The sequence below is a fragment of the Miscanthus floridulus genome, unplaced genomic scaffold (genome assembly GCF_019320115.1).
Source record: "Miscanthus floridulus cultivar M001 unplaced genomic scaffold, ASM1932011v1 fs_419_2_3, whole genome shotgun sequence".
Lineage (NCBI taxonomy): Eukaryota > Viridiplantae > Streptophyta > Magnoliopsida > Poales > Poaceae > Miscanthus > Miscanthus floridulus.
The window spans coordinates 2,063-29,989 of NW_027096725.1; the positions used below are offsets into that span (position 1 = coordinate 2,063).

The window sequence follows — 27,927 nt, forward strand, 5'->3', positions numbered from 1 at the left end:
GTAGAGCATTGTTTCATGTAGGGTATGGTCCCTGGTACAGTGGTTTGACTTGTGAGCCTGCCTTGCCTTCTCCGCATGTCTTCTGGTTCTTTCTGAATGGGGAGCCCCTCGGTCAGATGACTCTAGTTGACTCTCAGTACATCAGTCAGAGAAGAGCAGTGAGTAGGCTTCCCATGAGCCCCGATCGTAGGGTTAGAGTCGTGGGGTCGGAGTTGTGGGGTCAGAGTAGGAAGCAGCGTTTTGGGCCAAGCCTTCTGATTGAAGAGACTGCTTGGAGACGGCTGGTGCCTGAAGCGAGTGCGCTGGTCAGAGATGTGGGCCAAAGAAGTTGATGAGCGGGCGCTATTATTAAGGGTAGACCTTCTGGTCGATGACTGGACTTCCCTTCTAGCCTGCTGTGTTTTAGTTTTTTGGCTGGCCCATGAAATATATGTTGTTTTCCTAGGCCAAGCCTGGGCGTGGAAGACGGTCCTCGAGGGACCTAGGTTTATGAACCCGATAGGAGCCCCCAGGCCCCCGGGTGATTTGAGCCAAATCATTCGAGGGATTTTTTGTCTTGCTGGCGGGTGTAGCCCCCGAGCCCCCGGGTGGTTCGGGCGGAACCGGCCAGGGGGGTTCGTTGTGTGTTGGTCTGTGGGTGCGCGTGTTTTGAGTTTTAAGACGTGATTTTGTTTAACCATGGCGTCGTTGTGCAGCTGAGGTGTTTTAAGCATGGGGATTGGATTGAGATAGAACTTATTGATCCCGGCGTCGATGCGCGCCGGGGATCGGGCGAGGAAGTTTAGTTTGGATGTAACAGAGTTCAATCTTTAGCGTCGGTGCGCGCCGTGGGATCAGGCAAGGTGGAGTCACGAGTAGACCCAGGCGTCTATAAAACCTTGGGTGTTAGCCTTGCATAACTTGACTTGCATAACATGAGCATGAGCATCAAGCATTCATAAACCATCATTTACAATTGAAACATTTGATCAAAACATATGAAACATTGCTTATTATCTCGTGTTTCTTGGAATATATGCATATGATCATGTGTAAATGAATGCAAGTGGGTAATATTAGTCACTAAAACACCTTAGCTACACTTAGGTTAACAAATGGAACCTTGTTCATGAAGGTCACCTTTCATGATCAAGCACTTAAGTAATGTTACATGTGTTGACCTAGATAGCCCTATGTGTGACTAATACATGAAATGATGGTGTGACCTTGCAAATACTTAAACATGTTTAGAAGAACATTATGAACAACTTTGGTATTCATGGCTAGGGCTAAATAGATCACCAAGTCATAGTTCTTGTTCAAGTCATCATTTGAGTGTAGCATGTTTGACTAAGTTTGAACTAGGTGCTAGAGACTATGCATGTATGTGATCACTAAAGCAAAGTTGTAGTATTTGATATGGGGAACAACTTTTATGTTTGGGTCATGAACTAATAAGGTGCATAGCTTAGTCTTTTTGAGAAAAAATCCAACAATGCACTGTTTTCACACTTAAATTTTTCGCTAAGTCAGTTTAACTGACAGTGTCGATGCAGCCAGTTTTGCGATGATTTTACTCGATATTGGTTGAGAATTAGGACTAGAGCCTTGAACAAGAATGGTAGCTGGTATGTAGGTCTATGACTTTCTTTTAGATTTTGTACGCTAACTCTTCACGGATTAGAAGTTTGTGCCTCGCCAAATCTGCCGTCAGTCGGTTTCGCGAGCGCTGAACCAACTGAATCGGCCATCATCAGTGGCGACAGAAGCAGAGTTGTGCGCCGCGTGGTGGCCGCGATGGCCGCGGTCGCCAATGCCCTGTCCAACGCGGCCAGAACGGGCCAGAGCCAGCCATTATCACCCCCAGTGCCCGCTCGATCCATCCGCGCCCCATTTTTTTCTTTTCCTCGGCTCCTTCATCCTTGCACGCAACCGTAGCAACCACCACAGCTCAGGCGCGCGCTATCGCCATTACCGGCACCGGCTCACTCCACCTCGCCCATTCGCCACCACAGCCACTCCACTGCCATCACCGAGTCTCACCGCACCCGCCTATGCTCACCAACAGCGCCCGGTAAGCCCGTGCCGCGTACGACCTCGCCGGAGCATGGTAGATGCGTGCTGTCCCGATCCTGGCACTGTTCCGTCTCAGTCAAAATGATGCTTGCTTGGGCGTAACCGGCCTAATTACGTTTGTTTTGGAGTTTATTAGGCATACCCAAATGCCTTTTGTTCTCTCAAAATAAAGGGAAAAAAAGAATAACCTCCTTGGAATCTTGATACTTTTTTCTATAAATGCGAAAGCAAATGCTGATTCAGTAGACAAATAGGAATAAAGTAGCCTTTGTATACCCTAAAGTATAATATTGCTCCAAAATATAAGTGATTCTGTGAATGACAAGAGTATAGTATAGCATTGTTCCCTCACTTTCGTTTTATATGTGTACCGCTTGCCATTGCCAATATGCAGTAGTGGCCCACTGTTGGCTTTATATGTGGTCGTCCTATCAAATACAAACCTTTTGCTACTGAAAACCCTGGGGCACACAAATTTATGGTATATGCATGGTTGAAGAACATTTATCAACTGTTCAAATCAGAAAGATTACTGCAGTGCAATGCTGGTTGGTCTAACAGCATTACTGTTGAAAAACATCATTATATTCCTATTTGATGCCCATATACTACATCTTTATAGGCCTTTTATTTATTCATTTTCTGTTAGCAGTATGACTGAGCTTCGTTTGTGCCCGCCACGTTTCTGGACCTGGTTTCAGTTAGATGATTCTGTGTTTTAGTTAGCAAGTTATGTATAATTTGTTGCAGCTAGTTTGACATAACTCCTTTAATTTGCTAGACTGCTGCAGAGTATGAGAAAAGGAGGGAGAACTTTGTCAAAGAGCTTGACTTTGTGATTGCAGATGTGGTATGCTTCTATAAGTCCCTTTTGCTTTTTTTCATTGTGATCAACTTGGCATTTTCCTTCAATATACTTTAATGTTAGGAACCATTTTTTTTGCTTCTGTTGTCTTGTCATCATTGTTCAGGCCAGAGAATTTATCTTATTTTCAATGCCTACTCTGCTCAAGTTGGAGGTGCTTTCATGTCTTCTTTGGATGATACAGCAAGTCCAACAAATCACACTTTTCACGCTTTCCATCTCTACCCTCCGAGCAGGGGTTGAGGGTCATGGAGGCGAAACTGGGCCTCCGTCCCCCCGCCCCTCTGACAGCAGTAGCTTTGGTAATGGGAACGGGGATCTCGATCTTCCGTCAGGTAGCGGTAACTATCGTTGTGGCAGAGAATGACACACTGATCCGGCTTCAGATCGAACCCTGCAATCTGAGCACCACAACTCCTCTGGTTATCAACCGAGACACGAATCCGGGTGACCTTGCCAAGAAAGCTAATCCCTGCCTACGCAACGAAGAACACAAGCAAGAATAAGAAAGAAAGCAACCAAATTGCAGATGAATGATTAATCTCACGAAGTTGGGGTCTCACAAACCGATGAACGGCGAAACTGTTCTTGACAGATTAATCTAAGCAAAACCCAAACCCTAAGGGAGGGGTGCGGCTGTTTATGAAGACTCTACGGTCGTGCAAGACCCCTGGACGTGCCTCCTAATGAGCCCAAACACGATACACGGTCCAACGGACCAAAAGACCCTGATAGATTCTGGACGTTGACTTGTTTCGACGATTCCCGTTGATTCTGAAGGGCTTTTGACGTGAGACCACTTGGATTGGCTTCCTTATCAAATTAGCTTTCCAACCATATGTGGATCGTCGAAAACGGAGTCCGGATGCGTCCTGGGTGACTAGTTTAAGGCAGACTGGTCCTGGAGGCCGAGGCAGACTAGAAATCATGTTGGACTGGGCCTCCGGTTTCTGTTGAACGTCCTTGCTGGTCATCAACGCCTCCACCTCTTCCTCTAAGTCTCTCGTGACCCTCTTCAATGTTCCTAAGCAAGATAACATCATTAGGTAGTAGTCTATTCTCAAAAGTATGAAAAAGATCGTTTAAGAATGAGCTCACCTCTAAATTGAGTTGATGCATTCGAGCCCGGGTCATTGGACCTTTCATGACGGTTGGAGGATCAGCAGGTACATCCGAAGGAGTGATGTCCTTATCATTTGGTCGTCTATAATCTTAGTTTTGGTAGCCTATAATCCTCATGGATGCTTTATACGATTGCATCTGTAGTCATACCTGAGAAGCTTCAATAGCTAGTACAACAGTTGTTTTTGCAATTAGTCCCTGCTTGCTTTTGGTTCACCCTTCGTCACTGCCTCTGAGGTCAATATAACATGCTAAAAGTGAGTGAAAATGACCATCCGTTATCTAATTCAGAAAATTTGGGACATATGTAGTGTTTTAACATGCTTTGAGCTCTTATCTGTTTGCCTTAGTGATGGATAAGGTCACAAGGGACATACAAGGGGACATCCCTTGGTGTATGCTTTTCGCGGACGATGTAGTGCTAGTTGATGAAAGCCGGATACGAGTGAATCAGAAACTGGAGTTATGGCGGGAGACTTTGGAGTCCAAAGGTTTTAGACTCAGTAGAACTAAAATTGAGTATATGAGATATGACTTCGGCACTACTACTCGGGAGGAGGAAGATATTAGTTTGGAAGGTCAAGTAGTGCCTAAGAAGGATACCTTTCGATATTTAGGATCAATGCTACAGAGAGACGGGGATATTGATGAAGATGTTAGCCATAGAATCAAAGCAGGGTGGATAAAGTGGCGCCAAACATCTGGTGTCCTATGTGACAAAAGGGTACCACAGAAGCTAAAAGACAAGTTTTATAGGACGGTGATTAGACCTGCTATGTTGTATGGTGCAAAATGTTGGCCTACAAAAAGACGACATGTTCAACAGATAAGTGTCGCGGAAATGCGTATGTTGCGTTGGATTTGCGGTCATACAAGAAAGGATCGAGTTCGGAACGATGATATACGTGATAGATTAGGGGTAGCACCAATTGAAGAAAAGCTTGTCCAACACAGGTTGAGATGGTTTGGACATGTCCAACGGAGATCTCCAGAGGCACCGATGCGTAGTGGAATCCTAAGCTAAGATAGTAACGTGAAGAGAGGCAGAGGAAGACCGAAGTTGACTTGGGTAGATGCGATAAAAGAAGACTTGAAAGGATGGAATATACTCGAAGACTTAGCCTTAGATAGGAGTGCTTGGAAAACAACTATTCACGTGCTTGAACCTTGATGCTTTCTGCTGGGTTTCAACTCTAGCCTACCTCAACTTGTTTGGGACTTAAAGACTGTGTTGTTGTTGTTGTAGTGTTTTAACATGCCTGTCTGAAAGGACCTAGGATGCAGCCCAAAGGAGGGTGGATAGGCGTTTCTGAAAATTAACATCTTTAAATGAGAAAACGATTTAGTAATGGGAGTTTCCGAGTGGAAACTCCAAATCAAAGTAATACAACCCCTCACAAGTTAGCCACAGAGTATATAAAAGATACTAAATAAGTTTATGGAGCCAAACACCAGCAACCAAAGAGTTAAATCAAAATACAATTAAGTTTGGCACAGGAATCAATACCGGACGTGTCCGGTATACACGGTTTCAGTGAAACAGCTTCAAACTTGCTCCTTTCGATTTCTATCTTCAAAACAAATTGCAGGTACCTACTAGTGATGACAAGATACACAGAGAACCCGCACAAGAGCTGGAGCAACACAAATATCGAAAGAAATGCAAATTGAGACACGATATTTGTTTTACCGAAGTTCGAACTCGTTTGAGTCCTACTCTCCGTTGAGGGCGTTGCGAGCGACCCAACGAAGGTCAACCCTAGAGGGTACCACGAAGGTCACTCTAGCCGGAGTCTTTTCCAACTCCTTTTCCTCCTTTCACTAGTTGATTCTGAGGCGGCGGAATTGACCGTTACAAACTTTCCGAGGCACACCACAATCTCTCGGGTGCTCTTCGGCGACGTCTAACCGTCTAGGACCGAAGAGTCCAAGAGTAACAAATGCGAATCACGAGATTAGACAATATGCACAAATGCTCAAGTGGTTGGATTTTTCTTTTTTCAATTTCTCTCAACCCACTAATGAATTTGGCAATTTGGATCACATACTCACTAAGAGAGGGTTTGGGAGAGTTGGCAAGGCTTAAAAACGTGTGGGTTCACCAGCAGAATCAGCAGCCTCCAAAGGTGGAGGCTTGGGGGTATTTATAGCCCCCTTTGAAGAACTAGCCGTTTTCTAGCCGTTGAAATACCGGACACGTCCGGTATGACTTGCACTGCACCAACGGTAACTGAGTAAAGTATCGTTGTGAGGCGTCAGAACTCCCGACGAATGCCGGAACTCCCGACCGTCAAAACTTCCGACCCTCAGCTCATTTGAAAACTAGCCGTTGGGCTCTGGCCTACTATACCGGACACGTCCGGTAGCAATATCGGACACGTCCGGTGTGACCAGTTAGTTAACTCTCCAAGTCAGTTTGGTGTCGGGACGTCAGAGCTCCCGACGAACCATGTTAGAGAAACACCAGTGACCCTACCATACCCGGACAGGTCCGGTTTGCCCGGTCACAGAACAAAGTTAGTTTCTCTCTTCTCTCTTTCACTCAAACCTCACCAGTGTTTTTAAGGCGTCGCTTTGGCGTCGCTTAAGCGCCAAGGCGCTCCACGCGGGACGCCACAGCAGACGACTCGCCTTAGATTCATATGGCGTCCGCCTTACGACCGTGGCGTCCAGAAATCGTCGCTTTGGCGTCCGATTCGCGCCAAATCGTGCATGGCGGGCGCCATACGCGGGAGAATCGGCAGGAGAAAAACGAAAGAGGGCAAGCACGAGGGAGAAAAAGTCGTGCGTAGATGGAGCGGGCGCGCGGGAGAAACAGAGCAGGCGCGCGGGAGACCAACCAGTGAGCGGGAGAGCGAGAGGAATAGGAAGCCGCAGCTCGCTCGCCCGCGCCGCTGCATTCCCCCCCGCTGCCGTGGGAAGTTGCCGCCTACCCGCCCGCAGCCGATCCATGCAGCCGTGTCCTCTTCCCCCTCAAGAACAGCTTCCCCCTCTGGTCAAGTTTCGCGAGGAGCAGCCGCCTGCGAACCGCGGCCACCTCCCAATCGGCGCTGGCCTATAGGAGAGAGGGGAGCAAGAGACGGAGAGAGGGATTTGGGAGAAAGTTGCGGCGGCGCTGAGGAGAGAGGAATTAGAGAGATATGAAGACGTGCGGGGCACATGGGCTGCTGGTGGGCTGGGCCAGACCACTTCTTACTCCTCTGTTCTTTTTTCGTTTTTCTTTTTCTGTTTTTCTTCACCATTTACTGCTCTGAGCTGTTGTTTTAAATTTTCCTTAAATTGTTAAGGCGTCGTCTTGCCTTACGCCTTACTCGCTTAATCGTAAGGCGGTAGTCAGTCACCACGCCTTGCCTTACCGCCTTGAAAACATTGAACCTCACATAGGTTGGCTTGAGCACTTATGAATAATCATCTATCAACATGATGCATCCCTCTTAATAGTACGACATTCCTATTTACTCAAATTCAAATGTATAACGAATTTAAACCTTTTGAGTTGATCTCTTTCAACCGAAGCCGTGTCTTTCAATCTTCATCAAGTGAGGGTGCCAACATGTCGATATTGATCCTTTTACTTGAGCATAGCCATCTTGAGCACGTGATTTGATTTCATTCATCAAATATGAATAATCCCAAATGTATCAAGTCACTTCTATCAAGCACTCCAATAGTGATTTGATCCTCCACATCAACATGACCATCATAGCTTGATTAGTATCTCAACTAAATGCAAGTACTTCCTTCTTCACCCTAGCTAGGTTCTTCGGCCGCCAAGCCGTCGCTTGCCCTTGTTAGTCGCTGAATTCTCACTCTTGGTAGTAGGAGAATTCTTACTCTCATCGAGAAAGGATGGCACTAGGAGTTGGAGCAATTTTCTTGTCTATTTCTCACACAAGCTCACACAAATGCCATACCAACCTGAGGGGTTGGGGTTACATATTTATAGGCTGCTAGCCAGCCAAGCATATGCCAAGATGCTAGTCTAAGATGCTAATATGCTGTCCTAGCTAAGATGCTGTCCTCTAAAATGCTGTCCTCTAGTCTAAGATGCTGTCCTAAAAACAGAAAAACAGCCACAAGGACCATGACCATGTGAGCATCATAGCCCCACAAAGACCAGCCACACATGAGACTTATCCATCATTAACTTATCCATCATTCTCCCCCTAAGTCTTGTGCGTCGTCTTGTGGGAGAGTTGAACCATCCCGGTCCTGGAGCAGAGCTCAAGGAACTTGATCCTCCCAAGGGGCTTGGTGAGCAGGTCCACAAGCTGGTCCTTGGTGTTGATGTAGCTCGCCTTGATGCTCCCTTCCTCCAAACAGCCTCGGATGAAGTGGTACCTCACCCGGATGTGCTTGCTGCGTTCGTGGAACACGGGGTTCTTTGCCAGGGCCAGAGCGGACTTGCTGTCCACCCTGAGCTCCACCGCTCTAGTCTCTGCCGAGGAGATCACCAAGCAGTCGAGCGAGCCAAAGCGCCTGAGTCGAAGCGGTGGAGGCCGCTATGTACTCGGCCTCGCAGCTGGACAGGGCCACCACCTGCTGCTTGACCTACTGCCAGCTAACGAGGCACTTGCCGAGGAAGAAGAGGATCCCGCTCGTGCTCTTGCTGGTGTCGATGTCGCCGGCGTGGTCGCTGTCGCTGTACCCGACGAAGTGTGCCGCCCCAGGGCACCTCGGGTAGTAGAGGCCGTGGTCGAGAGTCCCCGCAACGTAGCGGATGATCCTCTTCACAGCCTGCTGGTGCTCCGTCGTCGGTCGCTGCATGAACCGACTAACGTAGCCGACGGAGAATGCCAAGTCCGGCCGTGTGTGGGCGAGGTAGCGAAGGCTCCCCACAAGACGCTGGTACTGCGTAGCGTCCACCTCCTCCGTCGTGCTGTCGCGGCTCAGCTTCAGCCTCTCCTCCATCGGAGTGAGAGCTGGGTTGCAGTCGGTGAGCCCAGCTAGCTCAACGACGCGCTTGGCGTAGGCGGTCTGTCGAAGCGTGATCCCAGAGTCATCCTGGTGCACCTCGATTCCCAGGTAGAAGGAGAGAGGCCCCAGGTCACTCATCTGGAAGGTGGCCTTCATCTCTTCCTTGAATGCCGCCACCTCCGCATCCTTGGTGCCGGTGATCACCAAGTCGTCGACGTAGACACCCACCAGCAGGGCATTACCTCCATTGCCCCGTCGGTAGATGGCCGCCTCGTGCGGGCTTTGCTCGAAGCCCATCCCCTTTAGCGTGGAATCCAACTTGGCATTCCACGCCCTCGGTGCCTGCCGCAAGCCATAGAGGGCCTTGTGCAGGCGGAGCACCTTGCCCTCCTTGCCGGGGATCGCAAATCCCGGTGGCTGGTGCACGTAGACCTCCTCCTTCAAGTCGCCGTTAAGGAACGCCGACTTGACATCCATGTGATGAACACGCCAGCCCTCCTGGGCAGCTAGCGCAAGGAGGAGTCGCACGGACTCCATCCGTGCCACGGGAGCAAAGGCGGCGTCGAAGTCGACCCCCTCCTGCTGCACGAAACCTCGTGCCACCAAGCGAGCCTTGTGCTTGACGATGGCGCCGGCTTCATCCCTCTTCAACTTGTACACCCACTTAAGGGTGATCGCGCGGTGACCACGAGGAAGGTCAGCAAGCTCTCAGGTGCGGTTCTTCTCAACCGCATCCATTTCCAACTGCATCGCGGCGCGCCATGCCGCGTGTCTCTCGGCCTCTGCAAACGACCGAGGCTCGCCGTCGTCACACGCAAGGTGCAACTGCGCCTCCAGGTCGTGAGGCACCGGTCCCGGCACCGGCTGGTCGCCGAGAAGGTTCTCCACCGTACGGTACCGCAACGGCTTGCCATCGTGGTACGCGTCGACACGCTCCTCATCGTGAGAGAGCGGAGTAGCGAGCTCAACCGGGCCGTGCTCGACACGAGCTGGTGGTGGAGTAGACGTGCCCGGAGTGGTGCCTGTCGATGCTGGAGTGCGTGGCGTTGCCGGCTGTGGTGGAGCCAGCGAAGAGCTCATCGCAGCCGAGGTCTTGGCTGGAGAGCGTGGTGCTGTTGGAGTAGCAGGTGTCGGGTCGGTGGAGGCTCGGAGACTGAGGTAGACGCGCTCACCGAAGAAGAACTGCCTACTCCCCCAGCTCCCTCGAAGTGGACGTACTCGACAGTGAAGTCGTCGTACGTTGGAGCCGAGCCATCGTCCACTGCCTTGTCCCACGCCCATCCTCGCCCTTCGTCGAACACAACGTCGTGCGCCGTGCGCACACGCTGTGTCTTCGGGTCGAGGATGCGGTAGGCCTTTGAGCCCTCCGTGTAGCCGATGAACACTCCCGGAGTGCTCCTGTCGTCGAGCTTGCTGATGTGGCCAAGCTCCTTGGCGAATGCGAGGCAGCCGAAGACCCGCAAGTGGGAGACCGCCGGCTTGCGCCCATGCCAAGCCTCGTACGGCGTCCTGCCGTCGAGCGCCTTGGTAGGCGAGCGGTTGAGGATGTAGACGGCCGTCACCACCGCCTCTCCCCAGAAGATAGCCGGCATCCCCCTCTGCTTGAGGAGGGCCCGAGCCATCCCCACAACCGTCTGGTTGCGCCGCTCGACGACGCCGTTCTGCTGCGGGTTGTACGGCGCGGAGTAGTGGCGCTGAATGCCCTCGTCAGCGCAGTACGACGCGAATTCAGCCGCCGTGAATTCGCCGCCGTTGTCGGTGCGCAGCACGCGCAGCTTGCGGCCACACTCCGCCTCCGCAGCAGCCTGCGCGCGCCTGATGGCGTCCGCAGCCTCTCTCTTGCTGCCGAGGACCATCACCCACATGTAGCGGGAGAGGTCGTCGACGAGCAGCAGGAAGTAGCGTCGTCCTCCCCGGTGTGGCCAGTGTCACCGGGCCACACAAGTCCCCGTGCACAAGCTCGAGCCTCTCCTTGGCTCGAAAGCTCGCCCGCTGGGGAAAGGGGAGTCGCCTCTGCTTCGTCAACACGCAGACGTCGCAGAGCTGCTCGACATGGTCGAGGCACGGCAGGCCTCGCACCATCTCCGTGGCACTGAGCCGCTTCAGGGCCTCAAAGTGAAGGTGCCCGAAACGCTCGTGCCACTGTCACGCCTCGTCGTCCCGACGAGCAGCGAGACAGAGGGGTTGTGCCACCTGCACGTTAAGGACGTAGAGTCGATTTGCGCTTCTGGATACCTTGACAAGAAGGCGACGACGACGATCCCAAATCCTCATGACTCCGTCCTCAACCACCACGCGCGAACCGTTCTCATCCAGCTGTCCCAAGCTGATGATGGAGTTCCTCAACGCGGGGATGTAGTAGACTCCGGTGAGCAGCCTGTGCTCACCAGACACGGCGGTAAAGATGATGGGGCCGACGCCCTTGATCTCCACGCCGGAGGCATCCCAAAACTTGACGGAGCCTCGGACGCTAGAGTCAAGCTCGGTGAAGAACTCCCGTCGACCGGTCATGTGATGGGTGGCGCCGGTGTCGAGGCACCACCCGTCAGTCTTGTCGTTGCCGGAGCTGTCGCCGAGGAGGGCGTGTGCTTTTGGATCGTCAAGGTGGAGGAGAGCCGCTGCGGCTGGTGCCGCTGGAGGTGGCTCGATGCTGGCATGTGCCATGAACAGAGCCGGCTCCTCCTCCTCCGCCTGTGCGACGTGGGCCTGGCCGCGTCGTGGCTGTCGACAGTCCTTGGGCCAATGGCCAAGCTGGCCGCAGTTGCGGCAGGCGTCGTCTCGTGCCTGCTGGCGGCGCCGCCCTGGGCGCCTCCGCGGGCATCACCCTCGGCACGTCCTCGCGCCCCGGCCTGGGCGTCTCTGCGCGCCTTGCGTGGCTTGCCACGCTTGCGGCCGCCTGTCGCGGAAGAAGGCTCCCCCTTCCTCCGGTCACCTTGGCTGGCAAGCCACTGCTCCCGAGTGAGGAGGAGCTTCCCGCCAGTGGTGATGGGCCCCGAGAGGGACTGTGGCTCATCGCTGTCGACGACCTTGAGGCGACCTATCGCCTCCTCGATCGACATCGTGGAGAGATCCAACAGAGACTTGATCGAGCGAGCCATCTGCTTGTACTTCTCGGGGACGCAGCGGAAGAGCTTTTCAACAGCTCTCTCCTCGCCGTAAGTGTCGTCGCCGAACTGCACCATCTTCTGCAACAGAGTGTTGAGACGGAGAGCAAAGTCATCAACGTCCTCACCTGGCTTGAAGGCCAGGTTCTCCCACTCCTTGCGAAGTGCCTGCAGTGTGGACTTGCGGGCGCGGTCGCCGCCGATGCGTGCCGCAGCGATGGCATCCCAAGCCTCCTTGGCAGTCCGCTTGCTGGTAAGCGAGAACTGCATCTCGGGCGGGACTGCAGCGATGAGAGCATCCAGCGCCCGTCGATCTAGGTCGTAGTCGACGTCGCCATACCGGACTGCCTCCCACATGTGCCGCACCTGGAGCTTTACCCTCATCACCGCAGCCCACTCGACGTAGTTGGTCTTGGTGAGGGTAGGCCACCCACCGCCGGGACCGACGTCCCTGACAACAGCCTGGAGCCCGTGGTAACCACGGTACCGATCCGGGGAGAGAGAGCCACGCTGCCTGTGAAGGCCGCGCTCTCCATCGACCCGTCGGTACCTATCCGGGGAGAGAGAGCCACGCTGCCTGTGAAGGCCGCGCTCTCCATCAACCCGTCCGCCACCGTTGCCGTGCGCGCCTCCTCCAGGAGCGCCGCCGCCGTGCGAGCGCCGCCGCCGTGCGCGCCTCCTCCAGGAGCGCCACCGACGCGTCCACGCCTGTCTGGGCTACCGCCACGCTCGTGGACGTGCGCGGCTGCCCACTGCACCGCCCGCGCTCGCGCTGCCTCCCTCCCTAGCAGCTCGAGGTCCGCGTCGGCGGTGTCGTCAGCGGAAATGGAGCTGCCGATGCTGCCGCGCAGAGCCTCGACCTCCGCCGCCGCCGCACGCGCTGCATTCGCCGCCGCCGCTGCCTCCGCCTCCGCTCTGGCTGCTGCCAGCTCCGCCGCTGCCAGCCTCGACGCCCTTGCCGCTGCCGCAGCGGTCTCTGCCGCCGCTCGCTCGCGTTCCTCTGCCACGGCAAGTTCGGCCTCCTGCCGACGCCGCGTGCTCGAGGCGACCGAGCGCTGAGACTGCCCTGCGGACATGACGCGCTACCGGGGGGCTGCTGCGTGGGGAGAGGGCTGCTTCAGACGAGCTAGGAGAGGAGTGAACAGGAGCGGCCGGAGGAGCTGCTGCTGCCAACAGCTGGGGCTGTTGTGGGGCTGGGAGAGAAGATGAGCAAGAGATGCTCAGGCTACAGGATAATACGGCTCTGATACCAGCTGTTAGTCGCTGAATTCTCACTCTTGGTAGTAGGAGAATTCTTACTCTCATCGAGAGAGGATGACACTAGGAGTTGGGGCAATTTTCTTGTCTATTTCTCACACAAGCTCACACAAATGCCATACCAACCTGAGGGATTGGGGTTACATATTTATAGGCTGCTAGCCAGCCAAGCATATGTCAAGATGCTAGTCTAAGATGCTAATATGCTGTCCTAGTTAAGATGCTGTCCTCTAGTCTAAGATGCTGTCCTCTAAGATGCTGTCCTCTAGTCTAAGATGCTGTCCTAAAAACAGAAAAACAGGCACAAGGACCATGACCATGTGAGCATCATAGCCCCACAAAGACCAGCCACACATGAGACTTATCCATCATTAACTTATCCATCAGCCCTTCACCCTTGCTTAATACCTCGAAGCCTTTCCTTGCTATCTTCACCATCTCAAGCCATCAAGTCACATTTTGTGTTGAATCATCCATTCATTTGTATTGTTATCTTTTTTCATTTCAATTTAGCAAGCTTCAAATATGAAACCATTCCATATGCAATCCCTCATGTTTCATCAATTAATTTTTACCGTGCTTGCCTTCACATAGTACATGGAAATCGCACAATAAATAAAGCCTTTGCATGAATTCCATTTGCATTGTTATCTTGTGCTTGAACTAGATTGTTTATACAACAACACATCATTTTGGCTTCATTAAGTACATGTGAGATAACCTATTACCTGTCCACACTTAGCAAACGGGTTAGACCTTTAATCACTTTGTCATTCAATCATCCAAAACCCACTAAAGGGCTAGATGCACTTTCACCGTCCCCTTAGAAAATTATGAAATCAATTTTCAAAAAAATAAAAGAAACGGTAGCCCTATAATATTTAATGTCAAAATACATTCTGTCCTATAGTAAAACATGAGAAAGGGTTTTAAGTGGATAGTGTTTTTCTCCTTTCGTTTTCTTACTATTTAGACAGCTTTAAGGACTTATCTGGACATATGTTTTGACAATTTTCATGCTGGCTTACTGCCTTAACTGATGTGGCTAGCATGTTAGCACAAGTTAACTGATAGCTCTAGATATGTCCCTTTACAATGGTTTCTTTAATAACTTTGCTATCTGGTATTTGACTTTTGAAACCAACATGGTAAGGCCTTTCTGTATTTTCTGCACTCTACCTAGACACTAACATAATCGTGTTTTTAAATAAAAACTCTGTACAAATAACCATCAATTTATCTCAAAAAAAACAAGACCTACCTGCAAGGTTCCAAAAGGCGCTAGGCGCTAGGCAGGCGCCAGGCCACTGATTAGCGCCTAGGACGCTTAAGCGGAGATTAAACATGATTAAGCGTTTGTGTTTTTTTTTTCTTTTTGTTGCTGGGATGTGCTTAAGTGCATAGCTGCATCACAGATTCAGTCTAGCCTTGTTACAACAGGCCAAGCAAGCCAGCAGTAGTATTTCCCTTGGCCCAGAAGATATTAAGAGGCCCAGGCCCATTAAAAAACCACACAACCCAGCCTTATCCACTCCCATTCTATTCCCCTCCTGTTTCCCTCCCAGGAGCACAGCTAGCCGCACACCCCCGCACAGGTCTCCGTCTGCACAGCCGCAGGGTCTCTGCCCGCACAGCCGCAGGGTCTAGGAGCACCAGGGAGGTGTGCGTGGGGTGGCAGGGCTGCGCTGCACCAGTGGCTACTTGAGGAGTGCTAGAGATTCTCCTTGCTGCTGACACCAACGCAAGATGCGGAGTTGGCGGCTGCGGCCACGGCGCAAGAACATCGTGTTTGCGCATGCTCCTACTGCTCGCCTCTGCATGTGCTAGCTTGCCTTCCTCCTGATTTCCTCTGATTCCACACCACTTACCCGTTGGCTGGCGTTTAATTTGACCTATGGCCTAGGCGAGGCGCCAGGGCTCCGTTCAGCGCTGAAGCGCACCTAGGTGAGCGTTTAATTGCGGTTTTTTGAACACTGCCTACCTGAAGCATCACCAGTTCACCACTAGTGGCATTGCAAAAGAGTTTTTGCATGACATGGAGAGTTGAAAACTTTTTATTGAGTTCTGTCTGCTACTTCACTGGCAGTGTGCCAAATGAACTGTATCATGCCACCAATTATAGCCTGGCAAGGGCTGCCAAACTGTGTCAGACTGGAGTATTTTCACTTCATGTGGTTGGAGCATAACACTGCAAATGTACATATTTAGCCCAGGTAGTAGGTCAGAAGATAACAAAGAATAACATAGTGATTGGAACAATGGATGAGTGGATGACCCAAATTGAGAGTATTGTTGCTTCTGATGTCAAGCACGCTGAGTTGAACCTAATGAACAGAAAAAAAAAGAAAAAAAAGGCTTTGGAGCATTTTTGCAAGATTTTCCAGTAAAATTCAGGCATGGAATAGGACTACCGCGGCAGCAGCGATGATGTGCATCACAGACTGTATGCAGGCTAATGCAGCTGCTAATTGGCAGGAGGAAGGCGGCAGCAAAGTGCTTGCTAGCCTGTGGGGATTAGGATGGCCTGTGTCCATGTTCTCACTGGCAGGGAGCAAATAGTGGCAAAGGGTGCATTCTTGCCACGGTGAGCAGGGTGGCGGATGACACACCTGCTCACAACAGGGAGAAACAATGGCAAACATCAGGTAGCCAGTGGGCATAGAGCGGCAGCAGACGCCTGATCACTGGAGTAGGATGACTGCGAACGCATGAGCTTACTGGTCAGAGGAGACAGGAGAGTGGCTTGGCAGCGGCCAATGTTTTCAAGGCGGTAAGGCGAGGCGTGGCGACCGACTACCGTCTTACGCTTAAGCGACTAAGGCGTGAGGCGAGGCGATGCCTTAGCATCTTAAGGGAATCTTAAAAAACAGCTTAAGAGTGGTAGATAATGAAGAAAAACGAAAAGGAAAAAGGAAAAGAAAGGAGAAGGAGCAAGAAGTAGTCAGGCCCAGCCCACCAGGCAGCCCATATACCCCTCACCTTTGACCATCCTGCTTCATCTCTCGAACTCCCAATCCTCTCTCCAGCACCGCCGCATCTCTCTCTCTCTCGTTCTCCACTACCGCTCCGCCTCCGCCCCTCTTTGTCTCTTGCTTCCCTCTCTCCTCCAGATGTTGCAGGTCAGCGCCGATTGGGGGAACATGGCCGCAGCCCGCACAGGCGGCTGCACGGCTCGGCGGCGGGCGTGCAGCAACTTCTCCCATCAGCGCGGGAGAACACGTCCGCACGGGCCAGCTGTGGCTTCTGGTTCCCCTCCCGCTCTCCTGCTGGTGAATCTCCCGCGTGCCCGCTCTCTCTCTCTCTCCCTCCGGCGCGCTCTGTTTCTCCCGTGCACCCCTTCTCTCTTAGTTTTCCCCACCGTTTCCAATCATTCTCACAGAAGCTAAAAGCAGGGTGGATGAAGTGGCGCCAAGCATCTGGTGTCCTATGTGACAAAAGGGTATGACAGAAGCTAAAAGGCAAGTTTTATAGGACGGCGATTAGACTTGCTATGTTGTATGGTGCAGAATATTGGCCTACGAAAAGACGACATGTTCAACAGATAAGTGTCGCGGAAATGCGTTTGTTGCGTTGGATTTGTGGTCATATAAGAAGGGATCGAGTTCGGATCGATGATATACGTGATAGATTAGGGGTAGCACCAATTGAAGAAAAGCTTGTCCAACACTGGTTGAGATGGTTTGGACATGTCCAACGGAGACCTCCAGAGGCACCGGTGCATAGTGGAATCCTAAGCTAGGATAGTAACGTGAAGAGAGGCAGAGGAAGACCGAAGTTGACTTGGGTAGAGGCAATAAAAGGAGACTTGAAAGGATGGAATATACCCAAAGACTTAGCCTTAGATAGGAGTGCTTGGAAAATTCACGAACTTTGATGGCTTCTGCTGGGTTTTAACTCTAGCCTACCCCAACTTGTTTGGGACTTAAAGGCTTTGTTGTTGTTGTTGTTCCAACCCTTCTCACGCGTTTACCCGCTGCCCAGAACAGAGGCCTCCACGTAAGGCGAGTCGTCTGCTGTGGCGTCCCGCGTGGAGCGCCTTGGCGATTAAGCGACGCCTTGAAAACATTGGCAGCGGCCATTGAATCTGCTTACTGATAAGTAGGAGATGATGGTAGGCATGTGCTTGCTGGATGGGAGAAAGATGGTGGCCGGCATGGGAAGGGGTGGCGGAGTATGTGGCCTCGCAGGGTGGGTGCCTCCGTGATGCTTTAATAATCTATCTCTGTTGCAATCTGTAGCGGGGACACTTAGGTGAGGTGGCTAGGTTCTTGCTTAGGACTGCATGGATTCTATTCCAAGAGATGGTTGGATTCTTGATGAATTGTTTTACCCAGCTGAGCTGATAGCCTTAGCCTCACATTTCAGGTGAGCTGGTGGCAGAAACACCATCAGTCTGCCACCTACTTGAGCATGATTAAATGTAAAGACTACTGCAATAGGTACTATTTCTATTAAATATAAAGACTTTAACATGAAGGGCAGGCCTAGTGCAGTGGTGAGAGCTGTCTCACCGAGTCACCAGGTCGCGGATTCGAAGTAGCCTCTCCGCAGATTTTTTTTTTTGGGGGGGGGGGGGGGGGGGGGGGGAGGCTTGCCTTGGTTTTTCCCTTCCCCAGACCCCACTCATGTGGGAGCCTCCGGCACTGGGTCTGCCCCCCTTTATAAAGACTTTAACATGATTAAAATATAAGTTCTATAATTCATTTGGTACTAAATAAATAACCAGAAGATGTTCGCACCTAAGTGTTTGATTTCCTTGATGCATTCACTGTATGTGCGCTACAAGAATGCCAGAAAAGAGTATCATATGGAAATTCTGAAATTGCATTAATAAATGGTAACCGTTTGCCTTAGCCTTTCATACTTGCAGCGAAAAAACACTACCACTAATTGTTTTGCTACTTCAACTGTAAACGGATTATAAAATTACGACATTTTTTATGACTAGTTTACTTTTGTCTGTTACGTACCTTAGGGATGACAGAGTACAATCTCTCCAGAGGTAAAGGGGACAATATATAGAGAGCCTCATGGCTAAATATAGAGTGGGCCTATAGATGGGCCTATAGATAGAGCCTTAACCATACACTTAACACCCCCCTTCAAACTCAAGGTGGAAGTGGAGGATCTGAAGCATTGAGTTTGATCAAGTGAAGCCGATGCTGCTCCCGAGTTTGTGCTTTAGTGAAGAAGTCGGCCAATTGCAACTCTGAAGGCACATACTGGAGAGAAATAGTCTTCTGATGACAATGAGACCGAGTAAAGAAAGCATCCACACCAATATGCTTTGTGAGTTCATGCTTCACAGGATCATTAGCAATTTGTATGGCTCCTGTATTATCACATAGAAGAGGTGTGGCAACATCACAAGAGATGCCTAAATCAGCCAACAACCATCGAAGCCATACAATCTCTGCAGTAGTAGTGGCAAGGGCTCGAAGTTCAGCCTCTGTACTAGAGCGAGATACAGCTGCTTGCTTCTTGGACTTCCATGCAATAGGAGAAGAGCCAAGAAGAATGCAATATCCAGTGATGGAACATCGATCTGTTGGGTCACTCGCCCAAGTGGAATCCGAGTAAGCATGAAGTTGAAGCGGATTATCATGCGCATAGAGTAAACTTTGAGATGATGTCCCCCGTAGGTAGCGTAGCACGCGAAGTAAATGTCCAAAATGAACAGAAGTTGGGGCACAAACAAATTGACTCAAAATATGGACTGCATGAGCAATATCCGGCCTAGTGACAGTGAGGTAAACAAGGCTGCCCACAATGTGTCGATATCGAGAGGGATCCTTAAGAGGTACCCCATCAGTGGGACGAAGCTGCAAGTGAAGATCCATGGGTGTGGCAGCAGTTCGACTATCAGTGATGCCTGAACGAGCAATAAGATCTTGTATGTACTTAGACTGAGAAAGATGATAGCCCTGAGTAGAGTGCTTGACCTCAATGCCTAAGAAATAACTGAGAGGACCCAAATCAGACATCTGAAATTCAGCACTGAGTTGTTGCTTCACATGGGAAATGTGATCCTTATCATCACCCGTAATCAGCATATCATCAACATAGAGAAGAAGCAACGTACGGCCACGTGGTGACAAATGAACAAATAAGGCCGGATCATGATCACTAGCTGAAAATCCAGCAGCCCGTATCACGGAGACAAAACGCTCATGCCAAGCACGAGGAGCCTGTTTAAGGCCATATAAAGCACGGCGAAGACGACAGACATATCCTGGAGGAGCAACAACACCCGGGGGCGGTTGCATATAAACTTCTTCAGTCAAATCACCATGAAGAAAGGCATTCTTGACATCCATTTGAGATATGGGCCAAGAAGAAGCTGCTGCAACTGCAATTAATGTACGGACTGCCGTCATATGAGCAACAGGTGCAAAAGTCTCATCATAATCTAGACCCTGAGTTTGCTGAAAACCTCTGGCAACAAGACGGGCCTTATATCTCTCTATAGAGCCATCTGACTTGGTCTTCACTTTGAATACCCACTTAGATGTAATAGGTACTGTGTGCGATGGCAATGGAACAAGATCCCAAGTGCCTTGACGATCAAGGGCGGCAAGTTCCTCAGACATAGCTAGCTGCCATTCTAGAATTTGAGAAGCTTCCTGATAAGTGGATGGCTCATCAACAACAGCATGCAATTGGGGAAAACCGTACTTCTCTTCAGGATGAATGGTACTGCGGTCTCGAAGATTATATCGTGGAGCAACCTGTAACTCATGAACATGTGAATCATCAATGTTATTATTAGAAGCATCAGCAGCGGGCTCATCTGGACTAGCCATGGTGGGAGAAGTAGACGGAAGCTGGGAGGGACGACGGCTGTAGACACGTGTAATAGGTGGTTTTGAAAAAGATTGAGATGGAGACGAGGATGTTGTAGGAGGTAAAGGTGGTGTGATGGAAATAGGAGGATCAGATGGTGCAAAGGCATCATCGTTGGATGAATTTGGAGGAAGGCTCAAAAAAGAGGTGGACTCTGTGGGAGAATATGAAGGGGTAGTGGAAGGGTTATAAAAGAAGGGGCGATCCTCATCAAAGGTAACATCACGAGAGATGCGTATGCGACGGGAAGAAGGGTCATAACATCGATAACCTTTATGCTCAGGACTATACCCTAGAAAAACACATTCAACAGATTGTGCAGTCGATTTTGTGCGCTCACGAGGTGCAAGCAGAACATAGCAAGTGCATCCAAAAACTCGAAGATGATCATAGCTAGGAGGAGTACCAAAAAGTACTTCACCAGGACAGTGATCAGACAATTTGGATGAAGGTTGCCTATTGATGAGATAGACAGCAGTGGAAACAGCTTCTCCCCAAAAATGAGAAGGGACAAATGATGAAATCAAAAGTGTGCGAGCTGTCTCTATAAGATGGCGATGTTTTCGTTCAGCAACACCATTCTGAGCATGAGCACCTGGACAAGAGAGCTGTGCAAGTGTACCCTCAGACGATAGAAATTGGCGAAAGACAGCAGACAAGTACTCACCCCCAGAGTCTGAACGAAGAACTTTAATGGGAGCTGAAAATTGTGTGTGAACCATTCGAACAAAAGACTGATAAATGGAACACAATTGTGAACGATGTTTCATGAAATAAATCCATGTATAGCGAGAATAATCATCAATAAAAATGACATAGTATTTATGGCCACCTTTTGTAGCAAAAGGTGCAGGACCCCATACATCAGTATGAATAATATCAAAAGGTCTAGCAGAACGAGAAACACTAGAAGGGTAAGGAAGTTGGATTTGTTTGCCAAGCTTACAACCCTTACAATGAAAGCTAGACTCAATAGAGGTATGACCTAAACAACCTTTATTTATCATGGACGACAACCGAGACCCAGAAAGATGACCAAGGCGATGATGCCACTTGGCAAATGAAGAGGCTGAAGACGATGCAGCGGATGAGACATGAGCTGTAGATGGAACGGATGAAGGAAGACGTAGAGTGTTCAAAACGTAGAGGCTAGAAGCACCTTTACGGCGATGGCCAGTCCCAATCACTTTCCCGCTGCGACGGTCCTGAATAAAACAAGATGAGTCATCAAAACCAACAAAGCAATTTTGGTCGGTAATTTGACCAACCGACAGAAGATTCATAGACAACTGAGGTACAAAGGAAACATTGGGTACAGAAAAGTGATTATTGCAAAGTGAACCCTGATGAGTGATATGACAATATGTACCATCAGCTGTCTGAACAGAAGCACCATCAGGGACCGGCTTGCAGGCAACCAGCTGGGACTGATCAGAGGTCACATGAAAAGAAGCGCCTGAATCAAGCACCCAAGCCGAGGGAGCACTAACAGTCGAGGAAGTAGCCACTGAAACTGAGCCTCTAGGAGTGGAACCAGTACCACGACCACGACCACGACCACCATGAGCAGCACGCCGTGCACGATACTCAGCCAACTTCTCTGGATGATGAGAGAAACAATTTTCTGAAAGATGACCAGTCCTGCCACAATGCTTACAAGGTTCGGCAGAGGTACTATTGGGTGCACTAGTCCTCCGAGAAGCTGCCAACACACCATGAGACACTGTAGAGGACAGGGACTTGAGACGAGTTTCTTCTGCAAGCAAATCTGACAAAGCATTTGACATAGTGAGATCAGAAGAACTGTGAAGCAACCGTGTACGGATGGAATCATACTCAGCTCGAACTCCCATGACAAATCTGTAGGTGAAAAACTTTTCAATAAATTTATGTGCTGGACAAGAATCAGCTGAACATTCAGGTACCATGGAAGTCAATGATCCCATCAATCGATCAAAAGCAGAATAGTACTCATCAATGGACATATCATTCTGCTCTATGACATGAGTTTGCTGCATAAGACTATGTAAAAGAGCCCCACTGTCCTGTACATAGCGCTGCTTTAGATTTTCCCATATGGCCTTAGCAGTTTTGAACTTAGATAGACTCATAATCAAGGATTGTTTAGTACTATTGACCATAGCAGCCATCACTTTGCCATCATTGATACCCCAATCCTTTACTGCAGTAGCATTACTACCATCCTCCTTAGGCTTAGAGGCATTGTCAGTTAAATGATGTAGTAAACCATGACCCCTTAAAGCAGTTTCTACACAGAAGGCCCATTCAGGATAATTTGGACCCTCTAAAGTGATACGGATGACAATTGCGTTGAGTTGAGACTGAGACATGATGGAAACAACTGTTAACAGCTGACCAAGGAGGAGGGAGGCAGCGATCTGTTACCACTGTGGTATAAGAAGCAGAGGACCCCCTCTATTTGCTGAACGTGCAAGACCTCCTCTGCTCTGCTCCCACAGGCGGGCAGAGCAGGGAAGTTGGAGACTGAAGAGGCGTAGAGCAGCGACGAGCGGAAGATGACGATCAGGACCTCCTCTGCTCTGTTCCAACAATAGGCGGGCAGAACAGAGAAGCCGGAGATGGAAGAGGTTGAAGAGGCGACGAGCAGCGACGAGCGGAAGCAGCAGACGACGATCCCCGCAACGGAGACGAGTCGCGAGCGACGTGCCCCGCGACGGATGATTCGCGATGCAACGCGACGAGTCGCGAGCCAAGTCGCGGGCGGGCGATGAGACGGCAACGGGCCGTCGGGCGAAGGGGCACGGCGACGGGCCGCGCGAAGACGCGCGATGAGACGGCGACGGGCTGTCCACGCGGGAAGACGGGCGACGGGAGGGCACAGCGACGGGCCGCGCGAAGAGGAGAGGATCCCAAGGGAAAAAAAATGGATCTTGGATCAGACTAATCTAATTCTAACCCTAATCCCATAGCTCTGGTACCATGTTACGTACCTTAGGGATGACAGAGTACAATCTCTCCAGAGGTAAAGGGGACAATATATAGAGAGCCTCATGGCTAAATATAGAGTGGGCCTATAGATGGGCCTATAGATAGAGCCTTAACCATACACTTAACATTGTCTACCCCTTTCCCAAACAGTATTTCAACTGCAAGATCTTCCCAACTCAGCCTTCACAGTTGAATGTGAATCAGTGTTGACAGTTATAGTTAATGGCAATGCAGGAAAAGAAAATAATTAAATCTCTGTTGTTAACTATATTTATTTATTCACTGGTTTTCCTTTGCAAAACTTTTAATCTCTATTAGTTTTTAATACTTTCCAGGTCATGGCAATAGTTGCAGATTTTATGCTTGTATGGCTTCCTGCTCCAACCGTGTCTTTACAGCCACCACTAGCGGTGAATTCTGGAGCTGTTGCTAAGTTCTTCTACAACTGCCCAGATAATGCCTTCCAGGTAGCATGATCTTGACTATTCATTGGATTGGATCAAGTCCCTTAGATTTAAACACCCCCCCCCCCCCCCCCCCCCCCCCCCCCCCCCCCCCCCCCCCCCTTCTACTGATATATTTGTATAGATTGAACTTTTTCTTTTGTTCTGAAAGGGAAGTTATATCTTTTTTTGGGACTTGTGAACTTATATGGAACTTCTGCTGCAGGTTGCTTTGTCTGGGACATCGTACTCACTTTTGCAGAGAGTAGGCGCTATTTTGGTAAATTTGAATTTCTGTGCTCTGCTGTGTTGCTCACAATCAACAATTGACATTGAGTAGCTTTATGGCCTTTTGTTATGAACTCACAATTTGTCTTCTTGCAGAGGAATGGCGCAAAGCTTTTTGCTGTCGGAACTAGTGCCTCTCTGGTAAGTTTGTCATGATGCAATTGTAATGTCTTTGGAAAACACTCGGTCTGTTTCGACTTACTGTTAAATTGCAACACTAGAGCCATAGTTTCTTTTCTGAACTTCTTCGTGCTAAGCAGGAAGTAAAACAAAAAAAAATGTCATACATATTTAGGAAATGCTTGAATCATTTTTGTCTTTGTATATGCTATATTGCTATGGATGGCCATTGTTATTGGAAAACCGTGAGCCCTGGAGCGTGCAAACCTATTATGTATTGTTTTTTTTTTTTTTGTATAGGTGGTGTAAATGTTAGATATATTGATGAATACTTGTAAAAGAGATCACCAACCTTCCAGAGTGTCTTTGTTCTTGTATAAGTAATCAGGTCAAGGCGGTAAATTGATGATACTGTTTAGTTTTGGTGTCTAACAATCAGTTGTCTAGTAAATGGCTCAATACCATCTTTGCTATTGAAGCCAAGTTTTCAAGAACATGTAAGAGCTTACAATGCATGGTCATTTTTTTTCCAGGTCGGCACTGGTGTGACCAATGCACTGATAAAAGCAAGGCAGGCTGCCAGCAAGGATTTTGACGGTGAAGTTGAGAATCTTCCAATTTTATCCACTAGTGTTGCATATGGTGTGTACATGGCAGTTTCCAGTAACCTCAGGTAACAATCATCTTCTCAAACAATTTCCCTGATATTCTAATTTGTCAATTGATTAATTATTTCCTTTGATGAACTTCTCTAAGTCATTATGTTATGTTGAATTCCTCTAGTTTAGAGTGACTATTCCAGTTTGCACGGTAGGAGGCTATATGGATATATGATGTATTAGGAGTCTAGGACATACACACTTGTATGGTTGTGGGGATGGAAATGGTAGCATGTGGGACATACATAAAGAGTGAAACTCACCAGCACTCCTTAAGCTTAGCCCACATTCTCATCTAGGTCCTTGCTCTCAAAATGCAAATATATGGCCCTGTTTTGCAGGGATTCAGTTTGTCGAAGAAACTTCTCTGGAGAGAAACCGATTTTGATTCTCCTGTGAAACAAGTTTTTCTGGTTTCTAGGAGAATTCAAGAAATGTTTCTGGTTCTGGCTCTGAATATCAGAAATGTTTTAGGGATTCTATCGTTTCTCTCTAGAAACAGTTTCCATTTGTAGGGATTCGTCTGTTTGTGGAGAGAAACCGTTTGGAGAATCCCTACTATATGCACCGTTACTAAATTTACTAATTCCACTACTCAAGGTTATATAATCATATAGATAGTGCTGACTCACATACATGGCATTTTGAGAACACACATCCAAGGATTGCTTCTTGGAAGCAGGACTTCATAGATGAAGCAAGACTTCAATCTCATAGACTAATGATGAAAATAGGCTTATCTTCCCAAACTGGATTGACTTTCTTTCCTTCTCTGTCCCCCACTGGGGAGAGCTTGCTTAGCTTCCTTTGCTGTTTTTCTCTCTCTGTAGGCTTTGATCTCTTGTTCAATTTCTTTGTTTTCTGTATTTTTAATAAAAATGGAAGTGGGAGCCTCCCCTGGTGTTTTTCCTTAAAAAAAAACACATACGTGGCATGCAGACTATGCGATAACGTGGAACCTAATAATACACGGGGTTAAAATTTAGGTCATTAGGTTGATTTGGACCATGAGTGGCACTGGGTCTGCCTTTTTTTTTTAGGTTGATTTGGACCATGAGTGGCACAATTAGCAAGTATAGGGACATAGATATGCATTTTGAGAGTTTGTATACCTAGATGAGAATGTGGAAAAATTTAAAGTACCGCTGGTTACATAAATGACAAGGGGATCAAAGTACAAAAAATAGTGTGTTTCTCTTTTTTGCCTGTCCCAAAGATGATCCTGTATGAGTTGATTTGGAATGTATGGCAGGAATAATCTCTCTCATTGTAATATCTTGGTTTATTGAAACTTTTGTTATGCCCCAACCGATATGGTGGGAGCAGTTTCCTCAAAGGCAGAAAATCCATTTCAGGATAATAGGATATCATCTGAGATATATTTTTTACTACTTTTGATGGAAAGGGCTAATGCAAATGTATCACTGCTCTTTATTCTTTGTTAAATATTTTGTTCATCCCTTATTTTCTATGCTATATCAATGCAAGCTACTGTGCAGTTCATATATGATCTATGATTTTTGAACTTTAGTATAACTACAATTCTTGTACATTTCTGATTGTATGTCTACAAGCCCTTGTCGTTGCTTTGTTGTTATTGTGAAGTACCAAATGCTAATGGCATATTATCCATTGCAAAAGAAGAAAATATTGCTGTCTCAACTCCTTATAGTAGATGCCATAACAATCATTCATTAACTTATTGCTAGAGTTGAAACCCAATGGTGCAAAGTATTGGATAAATACTACAGTTATGCAAAATAATTTGGTTTCAAAACCTCCTGGGTGTTTGGATACAACAAACCTTGCAGTTTTTGAAACCATGATTTTGTCAAAACCATCTTTTTGTATGTAGTTTTAGAAACTCAACTCATGACCTCCTCATGACCTCTTTTTTCTAGAGCACAGTTTTGTATGTCTTTAGCTTATAAAACTAGAGTTTCTTGATACCATGGTTTCGCACGTCATCCAAACAGGCCAATGTTTTTACAGTTTTAGAAACTCCACGCAGGCATGCAGCACCTATTTTTTTTCCTTCTAAAACATGGTTTTGCATGTCTTGTGTTTCCAAAACTACAGTTTCTTGATACAATGGTTTTCTAAAACAATGGCATCCAAACGGTTTACGATCGTTTTGTTCTTGAACTTTGAACAGATACCAGGTTTTGGCTGGAGTGATTGAACAGCGGATGCTCGAGCCACTACTGCACCAACACAAACTAGTATTGAGTGCAGCAAGTTTTGCAGTTCGGACTGGGAATACGTTTTTGGGTTCTCTACTGTGAGTATTCTGTACCCTCAGGGGATTAACACTGCTGTCTGTCCTTATCAGTTAACCTACTGACTATGCTTCTCTGCAGGTGGATCGACTATGCCAGGTGGGTAGGCGTACAATAGGCTCAAGCATACAGGCACAAATACAATTGCTCAGAGCTTCAGCGATATGGGTTCTTCATGATTTGTATTACCATGCATCCTCCAACTGGCAACTACTCGTTTGTTTCATGGGACTCTTAGGACAAATTTTCATATCATTCTTTAAACAATGCCTTGAGGAAAGCGTAATCTGTCGAATTATTCCCGCAAGCAAGAGATCGAATTTATTCTTTGCCAGTGTTGTGTGTTGGATTGATTAAAATTCGTACAGTTTGGTCATTATTTGTGCAAGTTCCTGTGATTTGGTTGCCCGTCTTCCTCCCTCTCCATGGCCCCGCTTTCCCAAGCATTAAGGAGATGTTGCGCTTTCAGCGCACGTTGCAAACATATGTTTCAACCATTTTGAATATTTTAGAGGTACGTTGCAAGTGTTTCGTATTGGCGTTGTAAAAGTAGATCGGAATGTTGTAAACAAAGATCGGGTGTTGTAATGGCTATACATTATGTTTTAAATGTATGTTCCAAATGCTTTATATTGTAACACCAGGAGCTTGTTTAGCACTGAGGTTTAGGTCCGAGAGGAATTAGCCAAATCAGTTTTTGGATTTTAAAATTTATAACGCACGAGAAATGATAAGCGAATCCTATGTGACTCACTTTCGTGGGTGAGAAAAATCAAAATAAATAGTGTTGACTAGTGCTCTTGGGAGCTCGAAAATCAAATTTGACGTTAAGATAAGCTCTTTTTGTTAAGTCGGCAAACACTTGAATCATTGTTAAAAATATCATTTTTGATGAATTATATTGAGCAAAATAGTTAAAATGGTGTTTAAAATTTTTGCTCCTATGGATTAGTATAAGGTATGGACTATTGCATGAAATAGTTATTGGTAGCAGTTAATAGGGTT

At 48.4% G+C, this 27,927-nt stretch overlaps 1 protein-coding gene across 1 annotated transcript; it reads left to right on the forward strand.

Annotated features, from left to right (window-relative positions):
* Positions 1–1,776: 1,776 nt before the first annotated feature.
* Positions 1,777–27,298, forward strand: LOC136531714 (protein RETICULATA-RELATED 4, chloroplastic-like). Its single transcript, XM_066524369.1, has 9 exons — positions 1,777–1,845; positions 2,837–2,905; positions 3,027–3,074; positions 23,469–23,600; positions 23,803–23,856; positions 23,961–24,005; positions 24,518–24,657; positions 26,799–26,924; positions 27,004–27,298. Exons 1-9 carry the CDS (start codon positions 1,777–1,779, stop codon positions 27,038–27,040), a joined length of 720 nt encoding a protein of 239 aa, XP_066380466.1. The 3' UTR covers positions 27,041–27,298.
* Positions 27,299–27,927: the final 629 nt, after the last annotated feature.